The sequence below is a fragment of the Elaeis guineensis genome, chromosome 10 (genome assembly GCF_000442705.2).
Source record: "Elaeis guineensis isolate ETL-2024a chromosome 10, EG11, whole genome shotgun sequence".
Classification (NCBI taxonomy): domain Eukaryota; kingdom Viridiplantae; phylum Streptophyta; class Magnoliopsida; order Arecales; family Arecaceae; genus Elaeis; species Elaeis guineensis.
In genome coordinates, this window is record NC_026002.2 from 73,525,150 (window position 1) to 73,552,131 (window position 26,982).

The 26,982-nt window shown below is 39.1% G+C and overlaps 1 protein-coding gene and 1 pseudogene across 2 annotated transcripts; both read right to left on the minus strand.

The window, feature by feature from the left end:
* Positions 1 to 8,044: 8,044 nt before the first annotated feature.
* Positions 8,045 to 23,750, minus strand: LOC105033836 (ubiquitin-conjugating enzyme E2 7). 2 transcript variants are annotated; one of them, XM_010908775.3, is made up of 6 exons: positions 23,520 to 23,750; positions 23,298 to 23,400; positions 22,087 to 22,184; positions 21,895 to 21,995; positions 20,396 to 20,473; positions 8,045 to 8,447 (listed from the first exon to the last, which is right to left on the minus strand). In XM_010908775.3, the coding sequence occupies exons 1-6, from the start codon at positions 23,566 to 23,568 to the stop codon at positions 8,370 to 8,372; spliced, it is 507 nt and encodes a 168-aa protein (XP_010907077.1). In that variant the 5' UTR covers positions 23,569 to 23,750; the 3' UTR covers positions 8,045 to 8,369. The 2 variants fall into 2 exon arrangements, with proteins under 2 accessions (XP_010907077.1, XP_073100524.1); XM_073244423.1 differs by lacking the exon at positions 8,045 to 8,447 and adding an exon at positions 10,092 to 10,244.
* Positions 10,251 to 20,370, minus strand: LOC109505007 (probable mediator of RNA polymerase II transcription subunit 26b; annotated as a pseudogene).
* Positions 23,751 to 26,982: the final 3,232 nt, after the last annotated feature.

Consider the following 26,982-nt stretch of genomic DNA (forward strand, 5'->3'; position numbering starts at 1 on the left):
GTGGAGCCTTCGGCGATCTCATCCTCGTATTCCTGAGCCTTCCGAAACTCGACCAGTGCCTGAGAATTTGCTTCTTGGGCCCGAGTTTCTATCCCCATAATTTTTTCTTCAAATCCTAAGCGGACTTCTCAGCCTCTTGCCTTTTGTCCTTCTCCTCGTTAAGGGTGGCTTCCACCGATTTCATCTTCTTTTGGAGGTCGGCCCTTAGCATTTCTGACTCCTCTTTATTTTTTTTCTTCTAGGACTCCAAGTTGGCAGCCTTATCCCGGATAGCCACCAACTCAACTTCCAGTAAAGAAACCTTCTCTTCGTACTTTTTCTCCCACTCCTCGACGGTGTGAAGAAGTTCCTCGACAACTTCAGCCCGAGCATAAGCAGTCTAGGCTTTGTCTTCAAGTTGGGTGTTGAGCCACACAAAAGCGATCAACCCCTTATATAAAATCATTAGGTCACTCGCCAACTGCAAAAGGAAGATAAATTTGTTAAGTCACCTACTCAGCAAATATAATTATTCAATAAAAGAAAGATGATTCAACACCAAGGAAGAAAGGTTGAACACTAACCGACATCAACGACGCATAGGAGCCCGAGATAATCTCTACGACTGGGCGAGCTTTCCTCTCTTCCCAATAGACGGACAGCATCATCATTTTCATCAACTCCTCGATGAGTCGATGATCTTGGAGTGCCCTATCCTTTGATTTGATGCGCATTCCAAGGGTGATGAAGGTTTTCTTGGAGGAGTTCGAGGGACCATAGTCGGTGATGAAAGTGGGGGGCATAGGAGCCTTCCCCCTATCAGCATCTCCCGACCAGCTGCTCAGTCGCTACCCAACTCGCCTTGAGTTAGCAAGGCTTGGACCACTCTGATGAGCTTGGTTGGGGCCTCGACGATGATGACATCATCATCGACGGGAACAACTACGATGAGCAATGGCAATGAAGATCGCTCCAGTGCAGGTCGTGGCGAAGATGATGGCTGCATACTCCAAGGCACTCGAGGAGAGGATCCTTCTCTCAACCTCTTTGATGAATCCCGAGAAGGTCTGCCAGGCCCAGAACTCAGCTTCTTCTTGATGGCTCGGTAGATGGACTCAGCCGAGATCCTCATTCTTACAAGTCAACAAAGAAAACAAGTTAGTCCACAAGCATAAAAGAGATTCAGGATGATCTTCAAAAGCATCTCGATAAACAGTAGAATGACCAACTTTTATCACGAATTTGAAAGTGGATGAGATCGATCGAGTGGTTTCAGTTGGAGATGGGATTGCACATTGTTGTTGCTGCTTTTTTGGAGTAAGTACCCTTGTTGTAAATTATTTCCTCTCCCAAGGGATATACGAAAATGTTCGGGAGTAGGTTTGGACTTGTTGTTTTAACTAGAGAGGGGCCAAAGTAACGCAGCGAGAGAGTCATGCCCGCAGTGAAAGGCAGGCCTTTGTCATAGTGAGTTATCCGTGGTTGGCTTGCTTATGATAAGGGGAAAGGGAGTGATGAGGAGGGCCCTTTCATCAATTTCTTAGGCCGGGGTGCCACTGTGGGACTGACACCGGATGGCAGACCTCTAAGGATCTAGTAAAAGTATAGCTGCAGGTACACTTGGTGCTGGATTGAATCACCCCTATTATCAGGAGTAGCTAAGTCATTGGTTGGGGGGTTGGTTGGGTATGGTATGGTCGGGCAAATCAGCCCGCAGATGTAGGAGGCTTCACTGATCTTCGAACTACGAAAAGGACTCCAAAGGATCCATAAAAGGAAATCTATCCAAGTAACTGATCAGGCTTATTCCGACGTCATACAATGATTGCTCCTCGAGGAGCTCCCATTGTGGAGGATCCTGGATGCCAAACAGGAGATCGTATTGTTCCCGATCTTCCTCGAAGACTACTTCATTTTTATTCAGAGAAAGGCAGGTGTAGTCCAAATCCAATCAAAGCTCAAGGAGTGATCGACAGCTACATAGAAGAATTTATTCTTCCATCCATGGATAGAAGAAGGAAGCTCGGTAATGAACTGACGTCGGTATCAGAGACTAAAGAACCACCATCCTCCTTTTCGAGGATATTTGTTCGACATAAAAAAGCACAAAGAAGAAAAATTCACAGCTCAAAATGGAGGAGACTATTGGGGTAGATCCCTCAATTAGGGAATATGGATTATCTACCCAAGATCACAACAACGTCTAGAAAGTGGATATTGATACCATATGAGAAAAAGAAGAAAAAAAAATAACAAATAAATATAATAAAAATATATGGATCAACTTCAAGCCTACTTTCATGGGATGTGCAAGCTTCACTATGAGTGAAATAAAATCAAAAATATAAGAGAAACTCATCACACAATCTTTGTACAAAAGTTTTTCAATAAGAAATTCCAAAATCCTCACAAAAGCTCTCTGAAACTTCTCAAGAAGCTTCTTTATATGATCAGAATGTACTAGCTATCAAATCCAATAAACGGATCATCAATCAAAGTTTTATAGCCTCTAAAAACTCTAAAACAGTGTTTCACTAGGAGATCAAGTTCAAATCAAAGTCCAAAATCAATTCTGACCGTCCGATTATGATCGGCTCACATTGTGGCCGTCCGATCATGCAATTAGACATCCCCAGGCTCCTGATCAAAATCAAAAAGCCCCTCAACTGTCTGATCACGATCGGCTCACTCTAGAGCCATCGGATCATGCTTCGATCCATGCCATCATTTGTGAGCCACGACAAAGCGCAGTCCATTGTGGACCGCGATACCTAGACGGGCTTGGGCGCCTATGCTCGTGGGCCGCATGCATGCATGGGTCAACCCAAATGGAGTCCGGATGAAGAAGATATGCATGAGGGAGCAGGTTGGGAGCAGCTGGTATGATCCATAGGTCGTCGGAGGGGCCCACAGGCTGGTGCAGGCCAGAGGCGGCATGGGCTAGGCTCGACAGCATGCTGGCGCTGCTGGCAAAGAACAACAATAGAGGAAAGAATTCTAATAGAGTTGGGGGTGAGCTGAGCAGGAACTACCTCATACAAATTAAAAATATTGACAAAGAAAGGATGTACAGGAAATCAGAGCCCCGAGAGGAGGAACTCCTCATAGACGATAATGTAGCCGTCTAGAGGATGGACAATCCGATCATCTTCATCGGGTGCCATCAGTCAATATCGACTAAAGATGTGGTAGTGACCCTTAAGCCATTTTATATTGGCGTCAAATAACTCAGACCTCTCATAAAAAGGCCCTAGAAGATTCTCGAGAGCTGGCTGTTCATCCAACTCTTCAGGATCAGGCTAATCCTGTCGAGAAGAAGCATCTTTGGGATCATCTCGAAAAACATCCTCGATCTCCTTCCAGACAATTGGAGTCCGAGAATCTTGGTCTTCCATCATGTTCTCATCTCCGGACTCTTTACTAAGTGAAGCCATTCTTAAGGTAAAAACCTAAAGAGAGGAAGACAAAAATTTGAAGAGAGGAAGGCAAAAATCAAAAGAGAGGAAAAAAGAAGTTTAACTTCAGGAAACAACCAGCGATGAAGGAGGGATTGATGATGATAGAGAAACCGATGAGGAGGAAGAAGGCTGATGAAAAAGGAGCCTAAACCACCTCAAAGAGATGGATCCTATACTCTACTAGGAGCAAAAACTCTAGGTTGGAAACAAAAGCTCTAGGAATGGAAGAATATCTAAAGAGGAAACAACCCCTATTTATAGATGCACTCAATGGCTATGATCGATGCAGAAAACCACAACCTTCTCGGAGATTTCGACATGTGGTCTATTTATTTTCCCACGTAGTTCGTGGGTCAAACCAACGATTCTATTCTAAAATAGAAGTAATAGAGAGATCTTTTGATAGTATCACTTCTATCAATGCAATGAAAGAACCATCCCTTCCTATAGAAATCTCAATCGACCATCTTCTCGGCTTTTCGATGCACCACCATTAAGATCGTGCTAGATAAGTCGAATCCTCATGACAATGGATCGAGCAAATGATCGATTGACACGTGGACTGCTCGGGCTGCTCAATGAGTTATTATCCAGCCATCCAATCTTCTGCAATCATTATGGAAAGTCCTTTTGAATGATTCATGGTATTTATTACTGTGCGATCTGCGATACGATAGAGCCGTTGTATGTTTTACGAAATGACAAAATGATGGCTCACTCAACGAAATGACAAAATGGCTAGATATGACTTTTAGAGCGGTAATAAAGAAAGAATGTCGGAAAAAGCAACTCGGATCCGTATGACAATTAACTCCTCTCGTTCAATTAAAACTATAGAATCGGACTCAGGAGTTGGGGGGCAAGTGTTGGGGTAAATTCTCATTGCCTAGCCGACTATCTCTCTTCCTCGCTTTCCTACCGATTGAGTGCACGCCGACTATTTCTCTTTCTCATCTTCGAACCGACTAGGCATACTATACTATGGATCGAGCTGACTTATATTAATGGGACTTGACCAAGTCAGCCTTTTATCAACTTGGTCTGATACATAATTGATGACTGGCTGACGATGGTTTGACATATAGTCGGTATTTGATCGACGACTTCCTCGACGTCATGCTGACTATTTAAATCCCACAAATTCAAAATCAAATGACGGTTATCTAGCACAAATATTAACTACTTGCGAACGTGGAGCGCATTAGTGGCTCATGAATGGTTCATTACTCGGCCTTAATGGTAGTTAATGAGGTAACCACCCGGTAAGTACCATAACTCCCATGTTCTGAGTACTTAGGGATGAGAGTTATATAATAACAACTTTTCTCGTGCTATATAAAGCGGAAAGTTATGGAGGACCAGGTAAGTGATACCAATTATATGCTTTTAGACTCTCGCTTTTGGCTCTCGACTGTTTTCTTTCTCCGACTAACTTAAGTATCGGAGGTCTCCCTATTGGACAACTTCCAACGAGAAGATTTCATTTTACAAGTTTTCTACTATTTAGCACTCAGACGCAACAACTTGGTTTATCACCGACCATCTCATCAAAGATTGGTTGCAACACTTCCAAACCAATCCCTACTTTTTTCTAGGATTCAATTAGATTTTGATTCTGATTCCGATTCCAGTCACAAATCAAATACGCTAAAGAATATAGTCACTTTGATTTCTATTCCAATCTATTTTGATTCCAACCACGAATCAGACACCCCTTTAGTTTTTTCTCTATGTTTTCAAATTGCAAATCTCATATTTGATAGATTTATTTTTGTACTTGGTGTCCACCAAATCAAGTATCATAGAAACTTTTATGCCCATGTCTCCGAACATAATTTATTTTAAATAGAGTATGTCAAGACTTACCTATACCTTACCCACCCTACCCCATCAAGATCAGAACCTAGATTCCTAGACATATCGAGCTTGTGTGTGCTGATCCAAGACTTAACTAGAGCCAAAATATGGATTTAGGTTGTATCTTTTTTTGCATGAAAGAATGATCCCTTTGTTTCGTGATGTCAAACATTCGACCCATAATATTCACTTCAAGATATATGCAGGCAGTCGAAAGATAAAGATCGGAAGATTTTGAGATCGATGTAATTTAGTGGTTGGCATCCTGACCACCACCCCTCCGCCCCCAAAAAAATAAAAGCCAAAAAAAAAAAAAAAAAAGCCAATATCACTTGAAATTAAATTCCCAACCCCTCGTTTAAGAATCAAGAGCTTATACCATCCCAATGTTAGCTCGGTGGTTGAATCTGGGGCAGACGCCGCCAAACCCGAGTCATATCATACTCGAGTCATCATGTGAATGGGATATGGGAATTTATGCCATCGATTTTAGGCCGCTAGACGGTTGCATAAAATGGTTTTGTTATGATAAGCTTGTCCATGCATGATTAATTCTATTATTATGACTCGGAACAAATTAGTTCCAATCTAATGTGGCAACCTCATTCATCACTAATTCTAACATGATCCATAACAAATTAGTTCCAATTCGATGTGGCATCCAGTGATGGCCATCCCCTGCATGGAGCTGGAAATAATTTTAAGGGCAACATTAGAGGTACATATGAACGTGTTTGCAACAAAATTGCAGGAACTTTCAACAATTGATACCGTGCGTGGAAATAGTTGAATATCAAGCTCCCAAGGTCACCGAAGCCTCAAAACATTTTCCATACTATTATTTAGAGGTAGCAATTTACAATCCGACCTATTAACCAAACATGCAAACAACCCATTTTAAGCATATCCTTATTTGACATAAATGCAGTTGGATTATAAACAGATTAATTTATATGAATCTATTTATTAAATATATTAAATTCAGATTGAGATTATTGAATCTATTTAATTTATTTAAGATTTATTTAACTCTATTAAAACTTGCTTAACATATTGCTGCTGTTTAATCCAATTTACTTAATCTATTTAATTTATTTAATTTAATTAATATATTTAATAAATAAATTAAATTTAAATTTAAATTTTTTATTTATTTAATAAATATATCAAATTTAAATTGATGAATTTTTAACTTGATCAATCCCATCTGCATCAGACCTAGTCTATCCCAATCTCCATCCTGTTGCCCCAACTTGCACTCATTGAAGGTCACAGACGATGATGACAATGATGAGAACATAGGCTGGAGCATTATTAAAATATGACTTTGCCGACCATGAAAAAATTATATAGATAGTTGAATTTATAATTGTTATGCCGTAAATATAGACTTTGGAGCGGGGCGAAGACTGGACTGAGGATTGGTCAATGGGAGAAGCTCAAGAATAGAGGAGAGTTGTTCAGCCATCAGACAGCAGACACCGAGGAGGTCCACAAACAGAATCGCTTACTTTTCAAATCATAGTTCAAGTATTAGTGTACTGATCAGTGGCAGGGAGCTCTTTAAAGAACATGCCCGTGTTAAATCTTATTGGTCCAGTGACCTGTCACAAAAAAAAAAAAAAGAGTCAAGTAATCTTCTATAATCCGACTTCTAAAGAACATTGTTATTGAAAGACCATCAAGGCCCAAGAACCTACAACCTGTTACATTGACTCCAAAATCTTTGTCCGAAGGGACCACAAGTTTAGTAAGATGCCCACTTTGATAAACCAAAAGTTCAAGATGATGCACCTCTTTCCACGATTAAGATAACCTGGTTCAAACACAAACTTGAAAGTATCCAAACTCTTTTCTTTTCCCTTAAAACCAGCCACGCCAGGGTGAGTTGAACGAGGCTCAAAGTCACACAGCCAAAATAATCTGCCACGTTTCCTTGTTAGAGATTTTGAAGTTAATTGCAGTACAGATATTACCGGACATTGAATCCCCGATGCATCAAGCAGGAACTAAGTCAATAATACAGAATGGTCGGAAATCTTAATGCCAGAAGTGGATGAGCTAAAATAGTGCAATTTTAATAATTTATTGCATAATCTGTGTTCAACATTTACAATACCATAGAGTAACATATTGCTCATGAGCTACAAACAATCAACAATAAGGATTCAATAAAAGGTTCCATTAAAGTTATAAAGATCTATTTATCCTAAATTTCTTTATTCGGATTTTATGACCTGTTGAACTTTCCACAAGAGATTTTTATGAAAAGCAAACAAGCAGATATTGTCCTAGAAGTCACTCGCTTGAAGCTTAACAAGAACTCATTAAAAGTAAAACTGGATAACCGACAAACCTTTAAGAGCAAGATGATGCCAAATAATCAACGTCTTTTAATCTTTTCTTGGGATAAGAAATAACATGTATTGTTACTGCTACAAAAGATAAACCATAACCACAATATGTGGAAGCCGCAGACAACAGCCACTTAGGTTTAGCCATGATAAGTATCTGAATAGTATCTTACTGTTACAAGTAAAACAGTTCAAACCACACAAGACACACTAATGTCTCAAATATATATATATATATATATATATATATATATATATATATATATATATATATATATATATATATATATATATATAAAATCAATATATGCATTTAAAATGCCACAAAGAAACTTCGAAAAAAAAAAGAAAGGGAGAGATAGAGAGGGAGTGAGATGAAGAAGAAGGCGGCCCAACTTCACTAAACTGCAACGGTCATAATTTATAGAAAATAAGAGGGTTAACGTAGTGAGATGTGTCCCCTAGAATCATTCAACAGACCAAGACACTTAAAACTCACCAAACCCATATTAGATAACCAAACATCCAAACGACAGACAGCCTCAGTTTGTTGAGAAACAAAAACGAGACCACCACTGGAAGACAATGGAAAATCTACAAGAGCTGTAAGAGACTACCACGGGATATGCAGCCTCTCTCCCATACCATAAGACTTCCACAGAGACCAGCATGAAGCTAGGCAGACCTTTTATCTCTGACAAAGCTCCACTCTTTCAAGCTCTTACAGCATTTCTTGGGATCGTCTGACAATGCGGCTAACTTTCTTCTTAAATTCATCCCTCCTGTCCCTCCATTCCTTCTGCATTGCAATTTAAGTAAATTCACATCCGATCAAATTCCATGACAAAATTCAGTGGCAACTCCAGATTGGACTTGCCTAACTGAAAAATTATGACACTGATGTATGAAAGGAGAATAAGCAAATCAGAAACTTAAAATATGGTGGAACATGGCATCAAATTCCGAACAAGCAACAAATATCAAACTCCAATAATAAAATCAACGAGGAAACCTGCAGTTAACATGTAACTCAAATTTAACAAATGTTCAAGTATGGGAGGAATATCCACACCAACTGTTAGATTTACCAGCTCTTCAGAGGCAAGACTCCTGACATACAGAACAATATTCTGATACATTTTGCTCAATGCTCTAGTCAAAATCCACATGACTCATATATTACTTCTATACCATACACGAAGGACAAATGAACCTGAATTCCCTTGTAAACACTGACCAAAACTTTATTTAGAAAGCACAGCAGCATCATTCTAAAATTAATTTTACTTGGAAGGTGTAATGTGTCACTACACCAGAAATATGAAGAAAAATTCCAGGGTATCATTTGACATTCAAGTTACTACAACAGTAAGTGACTAGGTCACTTCCTTTTTGGCGCTCAATGATAATAGATCATGAAGCATCATATTCTAACCAACAATTTATAAATTTAGCTAAAAACATCATAAACAAAATAAAAATTAATTGAACAATTTAATAATTTATGATCTTCTCTGTGTAAATAAAAACTAGACCTAGAAAATTGTTACTTGGCACAAGCTGATATATAATTTCCGATCAGTTTCTAGGCAAAAGGGATTAAAGACAGGTTCGAGGGCCAGTCAGGCCTGTACATGTCGCTTGAGCAGTCAGACATGGACCAGCTAGGCAAATGGATGGGCATGCGTAGCTATGTTGTTCCACCAGACAACTGGAACAGATATTAGGAAAAAATACATATAAGCAAAACTAAGATACTGCTTCTGAACAACCAAAAATGACCAAAAGAAAAAATGTCTAAAGTAGCATATTGATACAAGAAACTTAAAAATTAAGTTTCAAAATACCAGTCCTTAAACCGACATCCAAAATCATCACAATGCACAGGTTCATGACAGTTTTCTGCTTTCTCAAGCCTTCCTCTTGAAATTGCCCTTCAAAAGATCCAAGGTACCTATGAAGCAGTAGCCTTCCAGCACCAAAAACAAGGCTTCTGTACATTGACTTCGCTTGAGATTTTGTTCTCCTTGATCATCATTCAGCCTCTATTGCTCCAAGATATCATTTAGTTCTACTTGATTTACAGTAAATTCCCACCAAAAGTTTTCTGGCCATCAAATTTGGACTGTCCTATGACTCTAGCATGACAACCGATAAGTAGAAGCATCAGAAGGGTTCTCCAATACTCAAAAGGGCATTAAGGAAAGATATCTGTTAAGAACAAAAGAGACACCTAAGCATTCAACAGTACAGACAATATCTGACAGGTTCTGTTCTCCAGTAGAAAGAAAAGGCTTTACTGTCCTTGGGAAATAACACTTGAAAAAAGAAAATGATTTGAATGAGGACATGTTATTTACTTGAACTATAAGGAAATCGAAACTTAAGCTGAACAAGTGATACCTCACACATAAACTAAGATAATTTAACTCAGCTAGGTACTTTTTTGTTGAGACATTATCTCAAATCTTCAGCAACTGCCCTCTTCTGTAAATGTCCATTGGCTTTGTGGATTGCAAAGTGTATATAGAACATGTTGGACATCAACTGGCTGGTCTCACTCGCACAACCCAGTTTCTGGTAGCAGCAGCGAATACTAGCAAATGGTCAAACAAATCAAATTTCAAGTATATTGGCATCATGAATGCTGCAGCAATATGAAATGATTAGAATTCAAAATTAAATTTCCTCTCATGAGCCAAATGTCTGAACCATAGAGCATATAGGTTCAGCAGCTCCAGGATCCACCAACCTAAAATAACATACCTGGCTAGCTCAGAATCGAGTTTTAAGCAACGTAATGTTACAAGGCTAACCAAGAAAGCAAAGGGATTTGACATCAGGTTTGGATTTAAACCAATTTAGAAGATTGGTACAAGTTGGTAAAATAGATCTTGAAGATATGATCAAATATGGCTGACATCATCAAACCTGGACAGATTTGGAAGGATCAAATCCTGACAGATTACAAAATCTTGAATATATGATCAAATATTGCTGATATCATCAAATCTAGACAGACTTAAAAGGATGGCTAATATAATCAAATCCTGATAAATTATAAAGATGATTCTTTTTCCTTATTTGTAAAAATCTCTTAACCTTTTAGCAAGAAACGAATGTAGATGCATTCATAGGTAGGTTCAAAAGATCTTGCTAATATAAATAGAGGTGTCCGGTCATTAGAAAAGCAATCTGGAGTTGTAATTTATTACTTTCTGTATTAAATACCAACAATGGCATAATTTTTCTTTCTATCTCATTGTTCTTGGAGCACTTCTCTCCCTCGATGCAGAGAAGTCATCGCTAAAAATGGAACATCCTAATTAATTAGTTCCATTGTCGAGATACTAACTCCGACAATCTTCACTAACGAATGCATCAATCAAATCTTTTATGGCAACCAAGGACTCAACGGAGGCAACTTATCATGGTGATCAACCCTCGAAGCAACCGTCGCTTGAGGAGATGTTTCGAATTTTTATGGTGAGCCAAACCAACTTGACGAAAGCGATACAAACCCTGATAGAGTCCATGCATCGTACCGAAGAGACTCTTTACAAGAAAAAATTTTCAGCTAGAGAAGAGGAGAGCATCCATTAATGCACTCCAGTGCTCCTGTACAAGACAATGGCATCGGATTCCCTTAGTCCTCTCGTCCGAATCCAAAATGGAACAAGTAGGGTCCAATGAGTTGAAAATACCATACCCCTCCGGTATTTACTGAAGGAGGGGAGGTGAACTCCTCACAAGTGCTTAGCCTCATATGGGGAGGAAACCGCTATGGTGGTACCCTAAATAACCGACCACCCTAACTTGGCTATTGAGGTCGTTGGAGAGATCCACTCACATCATTATACTATCGAACAGCAAGCAGCTCGCTAGTCTACAGTCGACCGCCTTCAAGGAGGTCCAAATCACACCTTTGAGGTCAATCAATATCCAGATTAGCATCAAGCAGCACTGCATCAGCCCTACAACTATGTTTCTATGCTGTTCATGACGTTTGAGACTTATACCACTCCTTATACTACACCTTTGGGCTCGACTGTTTCAAGTCCTCAGATGGTTCATTGCTGCTATCCACCTTGCACTCGACATCTCTTGACGCTGCCATCTCCATCCTCTTCATCCTCCATCGTTATCCGAGACTCGACCCGATCACACTCGAAAGGCCACGGTAGGAGGCAAGTGTGGAGTTTCTTGCCAATCCTATCAGGAGGTCTATGGTGCTGTAACTTTTCAGATGGAATCCTATTAGGAGATTTGTGGTGGTCCGAAATGTTGGTGATATGCGTCAGAGATAAATCTTAGATGAAATCAGCCCCTTCCTGTTCAATAGCTTTATCCGACTAGCCACCCCCATAGAAAAAACAATCGAACCCAAAGGTATAATATAAGAAATGGTATAAGTCCCAAACATCATAGGCAGTACAGAAACATAGTTGCAGAGTTGATTCAATACTGATTGGTGCTGATCTGGATATCGATTAACCCCAAAGATGTGATTTGGATCTCTTTGAAGGCGATCGGTTGTAGACTAGCGAGCTGCTTGTTGTCCAATAGCATGATGATGTGAGTGGATCTCTCCAACGACCTTAACGACCACGTTAGGATGGTCGATTATTTGGAGTACCACCGTAGTGATTCCCCTCATATGGAGGCCAAGCACTTATGAGGAGTTCACCTCCCCTCTAACAAACATTGGAGGAGATATGGTATTCTCAACTCATAGGACCCTACTTGTCCCGTTTCGGATTGAGACGAGAGGACTTAGGAAATCCAGCATCATTGTCTTGTACAGGAGCACCGGAGTGTGTTGATGGACACTCCCCTCCTCTACGATTGGAAATCTTTTCTTGCGAAGAGTTTTTTCGGTATGATGCATGGACTCCATTAGGATTTGTATCACTTTCACCAAGTTGGTTTGGCTCGCTATAAAAATTCGAAACATCTCCTCAAGCGACGGATGCTCCAAGGATTGATCATCATGACAAGTTATCTGTATTGAGTCCTCAATCATCATAAAAGATTCAATTGATGCAATCATCGATGAAGATCATCGGAGTTAGTATCTCCACAATGGAACCAATTTGTTAGGATGTTCCACTTCTAATGATGGTTTCTCTACTTCGAAGAAGAAAAGTGCCTCCAAGAACAACAAGATAGAAGAAAAAATTATACTATTACTAGTATTTAATATAAAAAATAAGAAATTACAACTTCAGATTGTTTTTCTAATGACTAGGCACCCCTATTTATATTAGAGAGATCCTTTGAACCTACCCATGAATGCATCTATATTCTTTTTTTGCTAAAAGAATAAGAGATTTTTATAAATAAGAGAAAAGAAACATCTTTATAATTTGCTAGGATTTGATAATATCAGTCATCCTTCCAAATCTGTCTAGTTTTGATGATATCATCCATATTTGATCATATCTTCAAGATTTTGTAATCTGCCAGGATTTAATCCATCCAAATCCATCTAGATTTGATGAATCAACTATATTTGATCATATCTTCAAAATCTATTTTACCAACTTGTACCAGCCTTCTAAATTAATTTAAATCCAAGTCTGATGTCAAATCCTTTTACTCCCTTGGTCAGCCTTGTAATAGTCCCCCCTCCTTTAGTTTCATCTTGTCCCCAAGATGCAATGTGAGGGAATCAAAAGTGCCAACTGACACAACTAATAATGCCCCAACTTCAACACAACTAATAACGCCCCAGCTCTTGAAGTTGTTTCGAGGTTTTATGTTAGGTTACCTATGGTGATGACTCTGCTTTGGTATATCATGCAGTTCTATCATTTATATCATTCTCTGTTTCTTTGCATTTTTAGCTTGCTAGTAACCCTCATGAAGTTTTCTCTTCGCTGCCTCTAACTTGGCTTGGACCAATGCCTCTTCAGAATATTTTGACTTATCATGTAGAATCATTAGGGGTTTCTTCTGTATAGCAAAAAGGTCTTGTTATTTAGCTTTCATCTTAACATCAACTTTCTACTCAGAAGGCAGCCTTCTTGGTCTCTCAGACCCAAAGCCAGCATTGACAAACTTGCTTTCTTCCTCAGAATGCCTTGAGGCTTATCTTGGAGAGCCGAGACTTCATGCGGCTTTGTTTGCCTTACCACTAGTTTTTGTTTCCTCATCTACATCCTATCTTCAGTAACAACGGGCTAGTGTGGAGGTTGTTGCTTCCCCACTGGTTCATGGTTCACAAGATGCCTTTTTTTATTTTCTCAATTCTTGTCAAACTCTCCATTATTTCTTAAATTTCCGTCATCATCCATTCTATTAAGGAACTTAAATAGTTGGATGCAAGTAGTCTACGTCGCCAATAAAGATCGCTTATTCAATGGAGGCGATGGGAGTCCTTCCTCATTCGTGATAGAAGGATTGATAAAGGCTGGAGAATTATCTGTAATGGCAGCTGTCGCACTGACTCACTCATCAACCAAAACTTTCCCACCATCAATGAGGATGCACACAAGATGGCGAATTTGCTTTGAATTGTGTTTCTGCAGACCTTTAATAACCTTTCCAATTTTAGTTGCCTTCAAGGTCTCTACAAAAAGCTCCCTCAGCTGCAGCCCCCTCAATGAGTCAACCAAGACACTATCCGACTGATCATGCTTGGTGGCAAGAATCTCCTTAATTCTCAAAACCTCTTGAAACATTTGGCTTTTCTCCTCGGCCTCATTGTAGCTGTAATTGCTGATGAGGGGGTTTAAGTCCTCGGATGGTTCGTTGCTATTGTCCACCTTGCACTCCTCGACATCTCTCTTGACGCTGCCATCTTCCTCCTCTCCATCCTTTGTCGTTACCCGAGACTCGACCCAATCACAATCGAAACATCGTGGTAGGAGGCAGGTGTAGAGTTTCTCGCCAATCCTATCAGGAGGTCTGTGGTGTTGCAACTCTTCAGGTGAAATCCTATCATGTCTGTGGTGGTCCGAAATGTTGGTGGTATGCATCGAAGGTAAATCTTGAAATCAACCCCTTCCTGTTTAGGATCTATATCCGATTAGCCACCCCCATAGAAAAAACAATCAAGCCCAAGGTGTAATATAAGGGGCCGCATAAGCCCCAAACATCATGGACAGCATAGAAATATAATTGCAGGACGGATGCAATATCGATTGATGTTGATCTGGATATCGATTGACCCTAAAGGTATGATTTGGGCCTCTTTGAAGACGGTCGGTTGTAGACTAACGAGCTGCTTGTTGTCCGATAGTATGATGATGTAAGTGGATCTCTCCAACGACCTCAATAGCCAAGTTAGGATGATCGGTTATTTAGGATATCACCATAGCAGTTCCCCTCTCCATATGGGGGACGAGGACTTGTGAGGAGTTCACCTCCCTTCCTTAGATAGACACCAGAGGGAGTATGGTATTCTCAACTCGTTGGACTCTACTTATCCCATTTCGGATTAGAGTGAGAGGAATAAAGAAATCCGATATTATTGTCTTGTACGGGAGCATCGGAGTGTGTTGATGGACTCTCCTCTTCTAATGACTAAAAATTTTCTTGCAAAGTCTCTTTAGTATGGTGCATGGACTCTGTCAAGATTTGTATCGCTTTCGCCTGATTGGTTTAACTCACCATAAAAATTCGAAACATCTCCTCGAGCAACAGCTGCTCCAAGAGTTGATCACCATGACAAGTTACCTCTATTGAATCCTTAATTGCCATAAAGGTTCGGCTGATGCATTCATCGATGAAACTCGCGGGAGTTAGTATCCCCGTAATTGAACCAATTTGTTAGGACGTTCCACTCCTAACGACGGCTTCTCCACTTCGAGGAAAAAAAGTGCCTTCAGAAACAACGAGATAAAAAGAAATATTATGCTATTGCTGGTATTTAATATAAAAAATAAGAAATTGTAACTCTAAATTGCTTTTCTAGTAACCAAGCACCCCTATTTATATTAACAAGATCCTTTGAACCTACCCATGAATGCATGTACATTTGTTTCTTACCAAAAGGGTAAGAGATTTTTATAAATAAGGGAAAAGAATCATCCTTGTAATCTATCAGGATTTGATTATATCAGCCATCCTTCCAAGTCTGCCTAGATTTAATGATATCAGCCATATTTGATCATATTTTCAAGATTTTATAATCTGCCAGGATTTGATCTGTCCAAATCTGTTAGATTTGATAATATAAGCCATATTTGATCATATCTTCAAAATCTATTTTACCAACTTGTATCAGCCTTCTAAATTAATTTAAATCCAAGCTTGATGTCAAATCCCGTTGCTCCCTTGATCAGCCTTGTAACACAAGCAATCAGAGTCTGTCTTGGAGTGTGTTCAATGAAGTACTTCCATGATATGCAATGTGCATGTGTGTGCATGAGAACAGAAACTTTTAGGATATGTGATGTTTCATAACCACATGTTATAAAAGCAAACACTAGTTAGCAAGAAGGAAAAATTCAAGAGAAAGGGATCCTCGAAGTACAATCTAGTCAAGTCTGATCTTGACTTGTCCTTATAGATTCTATACTTGGACCTGGAAACAGATTAATCCCTTGTATAAAGGTGTAGAACCCAGCTAATCTTGAATTGGTCACATGTTTCAAATTAGAGCATGGAATAAGTCCAACCGTTGCATTGAATTGGTTTAGCTTATGGCTTACAGTTCTTTGAGACATCTCAAGACTCAAATCACTTCTAATCATAGCCAATTAGGACTAAGGTCTGTTGTTGTTGGAACCATTTGTAACCTAATTGGAGAATAAAACCAAGTCCATGAGAGGATCGCAACAATTCTTATGATTCGGACAGGGTTTATCTGAACAGATGCAATGCTTGTATTACATTTCAACTGAATATATCCCATGGAGTCTGATATGTATATTGTTTTTTTTTTAAATTTAAAGAAGGATATTAATATCCACATGTAATAAATATATAAAGAAATAGAAACCATTGATAATCATTGTGAGAGTGAATCATTGACAACTGGTCAAGCTTAGGCAACATTAATTTGGTCAAATCTTCAACAAAAGTTTACACAATTGTTCTAAGTGCACTGGCTCTAACATAAAAGGAGATGCAAATCACAAATATAATATTGTTTTTCTATTTATCAAGTTAAGCACTTCAAGCCACAAATTACTACAAACACTTAAATTAACTGCTTGGGGACAACTTTTACTGCACTAGACTTCTAGCCTTTCACTCTTCATATTTAACTAGTCGAAGACCCGTGCGTTGCATGGGGCCAAATGTACGAAAATAATTTTGCAGATGTTGTTGTCCTATTTTTAATTATTTAGATGTTGTTGTTTGTAGGATTATAATATGTAATATTTGACAGTTAAAAATATTGATGTGCTTATACTGATAGAAAAATAATATGAAACAACAAATTAATATGGAATTAAGGAAACACAGACATCTGCAACAACAGTGCAAAAAGAAATAATAGTGAATAAGAAAGAACAATTTCATATCTTATATATAAGGAGGAAGCATCATGCATCTATTAAATGGAAGTTAATATGTATTGTTGGTAGACTATAAATGTTAATGAACAAACAACCTTTGAGTTCTCAATTAGAAAAATTGAAATCACATACAACTAAACTAAACTCTCCTTAAATGGCTCGGCCCCTTGCCGCCACCTCCTCAAAACTGCTCTCCATTTTCCTCTATATACATGCTAACCCTAATTTTTTTATCCTTCACGGTACGGACCTCCCCACCCTCTTCCTTCTTCCATCCTGCCGCCGGCATAGATCTCTTCTCCATCGTGGACCTTCCCCCGTGCCCATCTCCTCTCCTTAAACGGCTTGGCTCATTACCGCCTCCTCAAAACTCTTTTAACCCTAATTTTTTTCTCCTTCACCATACGGAGCCGCTGCCGACACCTTTTCCCTTCTCCATCACCGGCTCTCCCCTTCTCTGTCTGCTCTTCTGAAAGTGGTTGGTCCCTTTCCTACATCTCCTCCATCACCATCCCTCGATCCTCTTCGTGACCGGCTCTCGCTAGATCTCCTCTGCCACCGACCCTCCCCCCACCGCCGTCGGCTCTCCATCACCAGCTTTCGCTCCTCTGCTAAAAAAGACGGAAGATGTGGCTGTCGGTGGGAGATCTAGCCATAAAGCAGAAAGATTTGGAATATTGTTGCCATTTTCAAGCACCGTTCATGCGAGGTTCAGATTTTCCACTCTGTTCCGGCATGGATAAGTGTTTTTTGTCATACTTTTTTTTCTTGAATGTATCACTCACAATTTTTTTTTCTCGATTCTTCCCCTCATGCTCCTTTTTTTTTATTTTATTTATTATTATTTTTTTAAATCGAGCGAGAACTCTTCCTCTCTCTTGCTGTTCTCATTGTTTCTTCTTGCTGTTTTCACTGTTTCTAGAATATTTCCCGTTTCTCATACCTTCCCACTGTTTCTTCTTCCTATTTTTTGTTCGGCCACTGAACTTTTTTTCTATCTCCCTGCTCCCTAGATTCTTCATCACAACCCTAAGCCAAACTCCTGTAACCCTAATCTGACTTAAAGCTGATTATGCGATCTAATTAACCTTGTTCCTAATTATCTGGTCTAATCCGAGCCCAACCCTGTAACCCAAATCTAGATGCTGATTTGGCCTAACCCAAACCCAATTCAAACCTACTAACCCAAATCCAAGCCCTATAACCCTAATCTAGATGCCGATCTGACCTAACCCAAATCCATTTCAAAGGTAACCCAAACCAATTTCAAACCTAACCCATGTTCAATCCAGGTCAAATTCAGCCTCCAACCCTATAAATCCGATCTGATAACCGAAACCCGCCAACCTGTTAACTGACAATTGAAACCTGTTAACCCGTTACCGATTTTTCCCCCTCTATTCTTTTGTCTTCCATTCACTTTCTTTCTTTCTCTGTTTTCTTTTTTCCTTTCTTCCCGATCCCTCAACCAATGGCATTTCTCTGCATTCTTCTTCTTCTTTTTCTCTGTTCTTTCTTCTTTCATCTCCTAATTACCAAATCTTTTTTTTCTCTACAGAAGGTTGTTTGGCCAATCCAAGCAACCCTGAGAGATTAATTTCATTGATAGCGGACGGCTACTACATCCACAGTAGCAACCCTATCCTTTCTAAATTTTTTTTTTTTAATCTGTACTGAAAGTTGTTTGGATAATCCAAACAATCCTCAGGCCCTCATTTAATTGAGACTGGACGGCTACTGCATCAACACCAGCAACCGTCCCAATATCCCTCAAATGATGTTCTTATCTAAAGAAAGTCCTAGTGCTTTACGATGTGTCATAACAGTTAATCTAATCTGATGAGAGAAAAAAATCTAAGATAATGAGGAAAAAAATTTATCTGAATACTCTTCCCAAATGACCTCAATAGAACTCTTTGCCTTTTCTCCTTTGATCTCCAACCATTCTTCCTTTTTTCTTCAGCTAGCCTTCTCAGTCTCTCTTCCTTCGCTACTTTGTCCAAACACTTCAACCTCCTGATAATACATACAAATATAGAACAATGGGTATGAAATGAAAATGAAAAATGATTTAGATTTGACAACTCCATTGTTCATCTCTGAATCCTCTTTTCGAACAATCATCTCTTTTTCATTCAAATTATGCAACTCTCTCTCTCCTAATAAACAGGTAAGGCAACAATCCTTCTCTCAGACATGTTCGGACGTTTTTTTCAAAAATAAAGGTAAGGCAACTCCTCCACCTGCTCTCCCCTCTCCTCTCTGTTCTTCTGTCCTATTTTCTTTCTCCTAATAAAAAGATAAGGCAACTCCTCCACGTGCTCTCCCCTCTCCTCTCTTCTCTTCCCATCCACAGATCCGTGTTCATCTTTGAATCCTCTCTTCGAACAGTCATCTCTTCTTCGTTCAAATTATATAACTCTCTCCCTCCTAATAAACAGGTAAGGCAACAATTCTTCTCTCAGAAATATCCGGATGTTTTTTCAAAGATTTACTCCCCTCTCCTCTCTTTTCTTCTGTCCGATTTTTTTTCTCCTAATAAAGAGATAAGGTACCTCCTCCACATGCTCTCCCCTCTACTCTCTTCTTTTCCCATCCACAGATTTGACACTTATCGAACATCACGATGGGAGAACGCACACCGACTACCTGCACAATGAACCAATTGCACACGTCAACGAGGACGCCATGCAGCATGTCAGGAGAAGTGGAGCAGCACGCACAGTCAATACCAACTGCACCGTCAGCACACACGTCAGCAATCTGAGTTGGCAACACCACAATGCTTGGAGGCACTAGCAACACCCCAAGGCTCCTCCGGTAAGTATCACTTTATATATATATATATGATTAGCTAGTATATTCACAAATCCATCTCAAACAAAGATTTACATTGGATAATTGTATATGAATAAGCAAAACCAATCAATGATATTAGTGCCATTTTCACATTTTCCAATGATATTTATTCAAACTCTCTCATTAACTGAAGTCTAGATTATATCCAAGAAGTCAAACTTCACAGCATAGTGAAGACCATCAGTAAATACATGAGATCTTAAAATGAACACATAAAATATATATATCTAAAACATAACAAATTGAAAACAGTATAATACAGAATTTTCTTATGTCAACTGTTTCTTGTAGCCTTCAATGGGCTGCAACCTAGAGATATATTTTCATAAATGGATAAATGCATGACAATTGATAAAGAGAAATCAAGAATAATAAGAATTAGAAAAGCAGTGTCTAAAAATACAAAATTTTCACTTACAGCAGCTTCAATGTTGGCTGGAGATTCATCATTAGGACTAGAAAGCATAGAGATAATGCTCAGTACTATGCTCTCAACCTGCATATTTCATGTATCCCATTATTCTGATGTAGTGACATGCTCCAAGAAAAACACATATAAAGTTAAATATTGAAATAAATATGAAGATTTTACACCTTCAGATGATTACAAACCTAAATAAATAGACACACAATACTGCAGAACGTAGATCTCTTCGCAGTCAAAAAAGCATTATAGGCAAACCATTGTCGATAAAATAATGAAAATGAATCCTACAATCCTACAGGGAATATTGAACCCACACATTTAGAATAACTCCTCAATTTATTTTATCATAGGATTATTTTCCTAAAACTACAAAAGTTATGGTCCCCTAGATATCAATTAACTTTCTCTACTGAAGTTTAATCCCTCTTTCACTTGAAGGGCTGCAAGCAGGTCAAGCCGGATGTAGTTTCAGCACAATCTAAGCTTCATCCATATTTTTGAATTGCCACAGAAAGATACAAATCTAAGAGTGGTCCACTTGCCTTCAGGTCAAGTTGAATTGGCTCAAGAATTATTTTACTGATCTATCTGGTTATTTTTGGGTCAAATCTGGTCAAACACATCAAAGAAAACAACGCTTATAACATGCAGGGATTAACAACAACAGTTCTGCATAGAATTGACCAAACAACTACATATAACTTATCATTAATCAATACAAATCGATCAACTTGCATCTGTTAAATAGTATTGTTATAAATTGGGACAAGTATTAGAAATAAAATCAAGAATTTATAATTACAAAGTAAGAAAAAGCTTTGAGTCATCAAAACTGTCGATGGTTAAATTTATGGAGCCTTAAAATATTTTTAATATGCCACACTTCTTGAATAACTTTCATTGTTTCAAAATTTAAAATTGCTCAGGTCTATATCCGTAAGTTCCAGCAGGCCTCAAGTTTCTTCTACTAGCTAACAATCTATGAGGTTCCAATGTCAAAAGTTATGCTAAAATAATCTGAACCTCTCTATAAAGCAAATGATTCCATTCATTTGAAATGACCAGAAAAGTTCCATTAAATATGTATCCTATCACCCAAAAGATGAATGTTAGAACATAATCCTTCATTGTTGTACCAAATAAAGAGAAAATCTTTGTAAAGTATAACACAGGGAATTGCTGACCCACTGAAACAATCCTTATATAACTAAATTCAATCTCTAATGCAGGATTCAATTTTTTGAGCTTGAAGATGATCGGATCATGTGAGAACAATGATGCTCAGAGCTATTACAATTAACAGAATTTTTAGAATTTATATGACATTTGGATTGGCTATTTGTTCGATATCAAAAATGAGTATAAATATGGGATCCTATTTGTGCCATTTCTGAGATAATTAGAACACGCTTAATAGGAAGTCAATTAAGAAAAGAAAAATCCATATAAACAAAAGAGAATACAGCATTATAACGTGTGAAAAGCCATACCGTATGCACAGGTGTCCAACGCTCACTTGCAAGCTCATATCCATTTGGGTCCTCCCCAGGTGGATGAAGAATTGATATGCAAACACGGCCATCAGGATAAACTGAAGTTCCAATACGAAACAAGACATTCTTATATGTTGTTTCACATGGTAAGGTAAATGGGATGATTTAAAACACACTTTAGAAACTAACCATTTGGATGCCACATCTCTGATGTAAATCTGACTGTTGGAGGGCTATTGGGATAGTTGGCAGGAAAGCTCATAATTGCATTAAAATAGCCACCGTCACTGCCAGATTAGATACCAACAAGGATTAGCAAATACAAAAAGCGGGGAAAAGGTGAGTTGAATTTATTGAAGTCTAAGAACTGCCTATGGATCATCAAAAATGACAACATTTAAGCCACTATATAACAGTTTGATATTCTCTCCAACATTTACAGTGATCTTCTTCTCTGATTCCTACAGGTTCGCTAACAAATCATCATCAAATAACATGGAATATAAGATGCAAGAGAGGAATTTCTTGCAAAGGTTTTGAATTCAAGAAACCATTTACAAACTCCAATACACGGGCCACAGCACAAAAAGTTATACAGGCAGTAGCCTATCAAAAGTGGGGTGGGCATCATGATCTCACTTGACTATTGGTTCCTTATCCATTGCCACCATCAAGATGGAGAGTGTCTTGAAATCGCTTCCAAACATAAGCTAACACACTGTATGGACATACAAACATCCACCTAATAACCAGGGAACCTGAAATTATAAGCAAAGCAAGTTCTGCAGGTACAACTGGTCAAACAAAATTTACCAGATGGTTTACAGTTCCCACTCTCCTCCCACAGCGTAATCAAAAGCCCTGACCTATCAATTTGGGCTTAGCTTAAAAGATCCCGCTTTGCTATGGGTTCCCATCCCTAGCCAGGACTTCAACAATCATGAGTTTATTTGTGAAACTATGAATTGCACTGCAAAACTCATATTAGAAAATTCTCTGACAGACTCATTTCCGCATCAAAAAATCAAATAATTACCAGAAAATTAATAATAAAAGTCTTGTAGGACCAAAACAAAGAGTTTTGCAGGAGGTATAAGATAACAAGAAAATAAAGTTTCTTTTGAGGCATTACAATCAAAGATCCTATCTTTTCATGTTCAAGTCATGCAAAGCCCCAAGCAATTGAATTAAAAACCTAACTTTACAACACAAATCAGCCCCAGCCTGACAGAGTCCATAAAAATCCCAATTTTCACGCAGTCCAAACAATCAACCAGCCCAAACAACAAAAAGATTCAACTTTCTACCAAAAGAATTCACAATAACAAGAACCAAAAGAGATAAACAACAAAAAGAAGAGATAAAACCATGATTACACGAGGTGGGAAGCCACGACTCACTAGAGCGTATCAGGGGGACCGATGATAGTCACGTTCCACTCAAAAACATTGGTATCATCAACCAAGCCAGCCGAGAACCCGTCCACAGGATTCTTGGTAAGATCTGATCCAACAATAAGAAGAACAAAACATTTCATCCACTAGATGCACGCCAACAAAACAATCCCCCCAAAGAAAACCCTAGAAACCATCAGCATCGACAAGAAAGGATCATATCCTCACCTTTCAGCTGCTTCGCAAGGAGCAGGCTCGCTTGGCTCGTCGCGGCCATCAACAACGCAACCCAATTGATAGAGAGCGGCCGACGAGAATACCTAAATGGGAAAGAGGGGAGGGAGAGAAGGACTACCGGGCTCCGAAAAAGACACGAGTTGGTATATATAGATGCGAGTGGCCGTTTGCGGATTGCAGAAAGAGAAGGGAATGGGAGACGGACGAAGAAGAGAAGAGAATTTTAATTTTAATTCTAAATAAAATAAAGAAATATATGGAATTTCCACTATTTGATATTTTTTCAGTAAATACGTCGCGTGGAGATCCCTTCGACGTCGAATGGCCATCCCCAAACCCAGACCAGCAAACTTACGGGGCCCAACTGTAGCACCGAACGTCGTCCTGTTCCAGCTGGCCCGCCAAGTGAGATGGGAATTGGGGGAATTTATGCGTGCTATTGTGAAGCGCCGGTCTACCTATGACACGTGGCGATGATTCGTTTCTGTGAAACGAGACGGTGGGGGACATGCCGACTGGTTGCTGTTAAGAGGTTAACGGACGGTACATTTCGGCGTGGTGGGGACTCCCCTGTTTTGCCAGCAGCAGGCAACGGGAGTTACTTTGGGTTGGATGATCCTGGCCGTCTGATGGGTGGGGTTTTCAAAATTAGTCGGTTGGGTTGGTAGCTGAGGGAATGGGAACGAGTTAGGTCGTAGGCGCGCCCATGTAGGTCAGAAGCTAATAGATTTCAGTTGACCAAGGCGGAGGTGATGGGTGTTCCGGCCATTGGATATGGTGCTCAAAACGGTGGGTTGGGCTGCTGGGCTTTCCAGTTTAGTGATGAGAAAGCTGTAATTAGTTTGATGGAATTTTTGTGTGTGTGCACCATTTCAGACCTTGGTCCATTTGCATTCTTGCCTTTTAGTTGAAACGTTGAAAAAGGAACTTAGATGTGATTGCGTGGACCATCAAGTAATAATTTACTTAGGTTGGATTCATCCTAGATGCACAATACGTTATACTATATAAGGCACCAAAAAGGTATTTCGGATAAGATTCGAGTTTGAGTCGTGTGACCAAGCATAGCAATATTTTTACGGTTTTCATTCCTATTTGAACGCCCATCACACACGGGATGACAAGGAGCAACACTTGCTAATAAAAGATGAAGCGACAAATTTTTTATTTTTTTAAAAAAATGAGAGAGATAACACTTCTAGTCCATGACACGTGCGAATTCTACTTAAATATCGGGATTGGGTGACGTGGCTGATGTTGAATTTGATGTATGTGTTAAATCAAAATTGATTTTTTGAAAAAATTGGAAACTAAGAGGGGGCCGTCAACGTGCGGCTCACAAAGAGTAGACCGGAAGCAGCCCGATCACCTCTTTTTGTGAAATAGTTGATTGATTTAAAAAATTTAGGTTAACACTTAATAGAGATAATCAATAGTATCTGTAAAACCTAAACACTTTCTGTGTGTATGGTCCAATTCATGTAGATGAAAGGATAACTTAGTCGAGAAACGAATGAATTATCTCTTAACCAACTTCTTAACTCTAAAATTATATCTAGTACATTACCAGACAGTAGTAATCTGGATTACCTGCAATCTAGATAGATTGTCAGTAATCAATATTACTGTATTTGATACATGCAAATAATGTTGCAATAAAATTACTGAAAATTTTGATCGATATGTTTGGTATGATAATCAAATTACTGGTAGTGTAACATCAAATTTCAAAAATATCTTTAAATTAAATTTATTAAAAATCTTATTCCATGCATAAAATTTTTATTTTTTCGAAATAAAAAAATAAAAAAATATTATATATTATAATATATAATATATATTATATATTATATTATATAATATATATTATATTATATTATATTATATTATATTTTTATTTTTATTATTTTTATTTTTTTTTCTTTCTTTCTCCTTTCCCTGTACGCCACAACCCCTCCAACCCCCTGCTGCTTCAACCCGACCCCCCTTGATCGTTCGCCCCCGATAGTCACGTCTCTAGCATCGCCCCCGACCCCCTGGCCATTTGCGCCACCCCTTACATCGTCCCCTGGTCTCTCGCGAATCCGCACCCTGCGTCCTCCGCAGTCATCTCCATCACCGCCTTCATCCATCCACACCGCCGGTCCCTCGCACCCCATCCCCCACGGCCATCCAGCATGACGCCGCCAGCGGCGAATGGCATCGCTTGATCCCTACCGAGCCCAATCGTCCCCTTCTACATATTAGACAAAAAAAAAAAAAGGGGAGAAAGAGATCGCCAGCTCCTCCATGCCGTGCCTCCTTCTTTGCATAGTGACTGCAGGCCGTAGTTCGAGGACGTGGCGGTGACTCTAACGGCAACATCTAGGTAGCCAGCGGCATCAGACATGGCTCGTCGGCGGCCCAGTTAACCAAACAAATAAAAAAAAAAGGGGGGAGGAGGATGGGTCGTCGAATCTCATCTTGATCGGTATTTTCTTCTTGCTTCCTGATGGCTACCGACGGCCGGCAGTTGGGAGACGGCGGCGGTCCATCGATTCGTCGAATTTTGGTACCACTGTCGATCGGATTTTGTGAAAGAGGGCGCCGGTTTTGGCCCACCCTATTTCCGCTGCCCAACGTGAGAAAAAAGATCGTCCGAATTTTTGAGGATATTTTTGTCTAAAAAAATTATTACAAGATTACCAAATACGTGATAATCTGGATAGTCACCCCTTCCCTCTGGATTATCAATTCAAAAAGCATACTAAACATGATAATCTAATAGAACCCTTTTAAATTGCCAGCAATCTCGATAGATTGCCACTATCAAATACAATCTGGATCTAAATTAATAGAAAATAGACCAATAATATTTATTAAACTTAATACTTCTAGCAATCCGAAAGTCCCTAAAATTCATATATCCATGTTGAACGCATTTTCTGCTGCTCTATGCTTGTTTTCTTGCATATCAAAGTCACGGTAAAAGTCTAGGGTGGTTTCACACCAAGTGTTTGAGCTGGCAAATACTGCACATGTAAATAAAAACAATCCACTAATAAATTATAAATATTTATTCAATGCTAGATAAAACCTATCTAGCATCGTAATTTTAGGAGCCATAAATTTCAGTTAATTCATGCTATCCAAGAATGTATAACCATCTGCGATGCCAAATATGCACCACAGAAAATCCGAACTCTAAATAGAATGGTATCAGATTGGCCCAAGATCAAAAGCCCAAGTCTTACTGGAATAAATTGAATCGACATGACATGACCTAAAGATATTTTCCTTTAATAAATTGTGATTTAGTCTTTAATTTTTACTTGGCTCAATTCAAGCAAGAAGATAATCAGACAAGATGGGACAACTCGCATTTAGGGGGTTCGGTTTGTATCTTCCGCACAAAAGAATGATTATTCTCCTTTGGCAACATCAACCATTGGATTATGCATCGCACAGCTCTCAA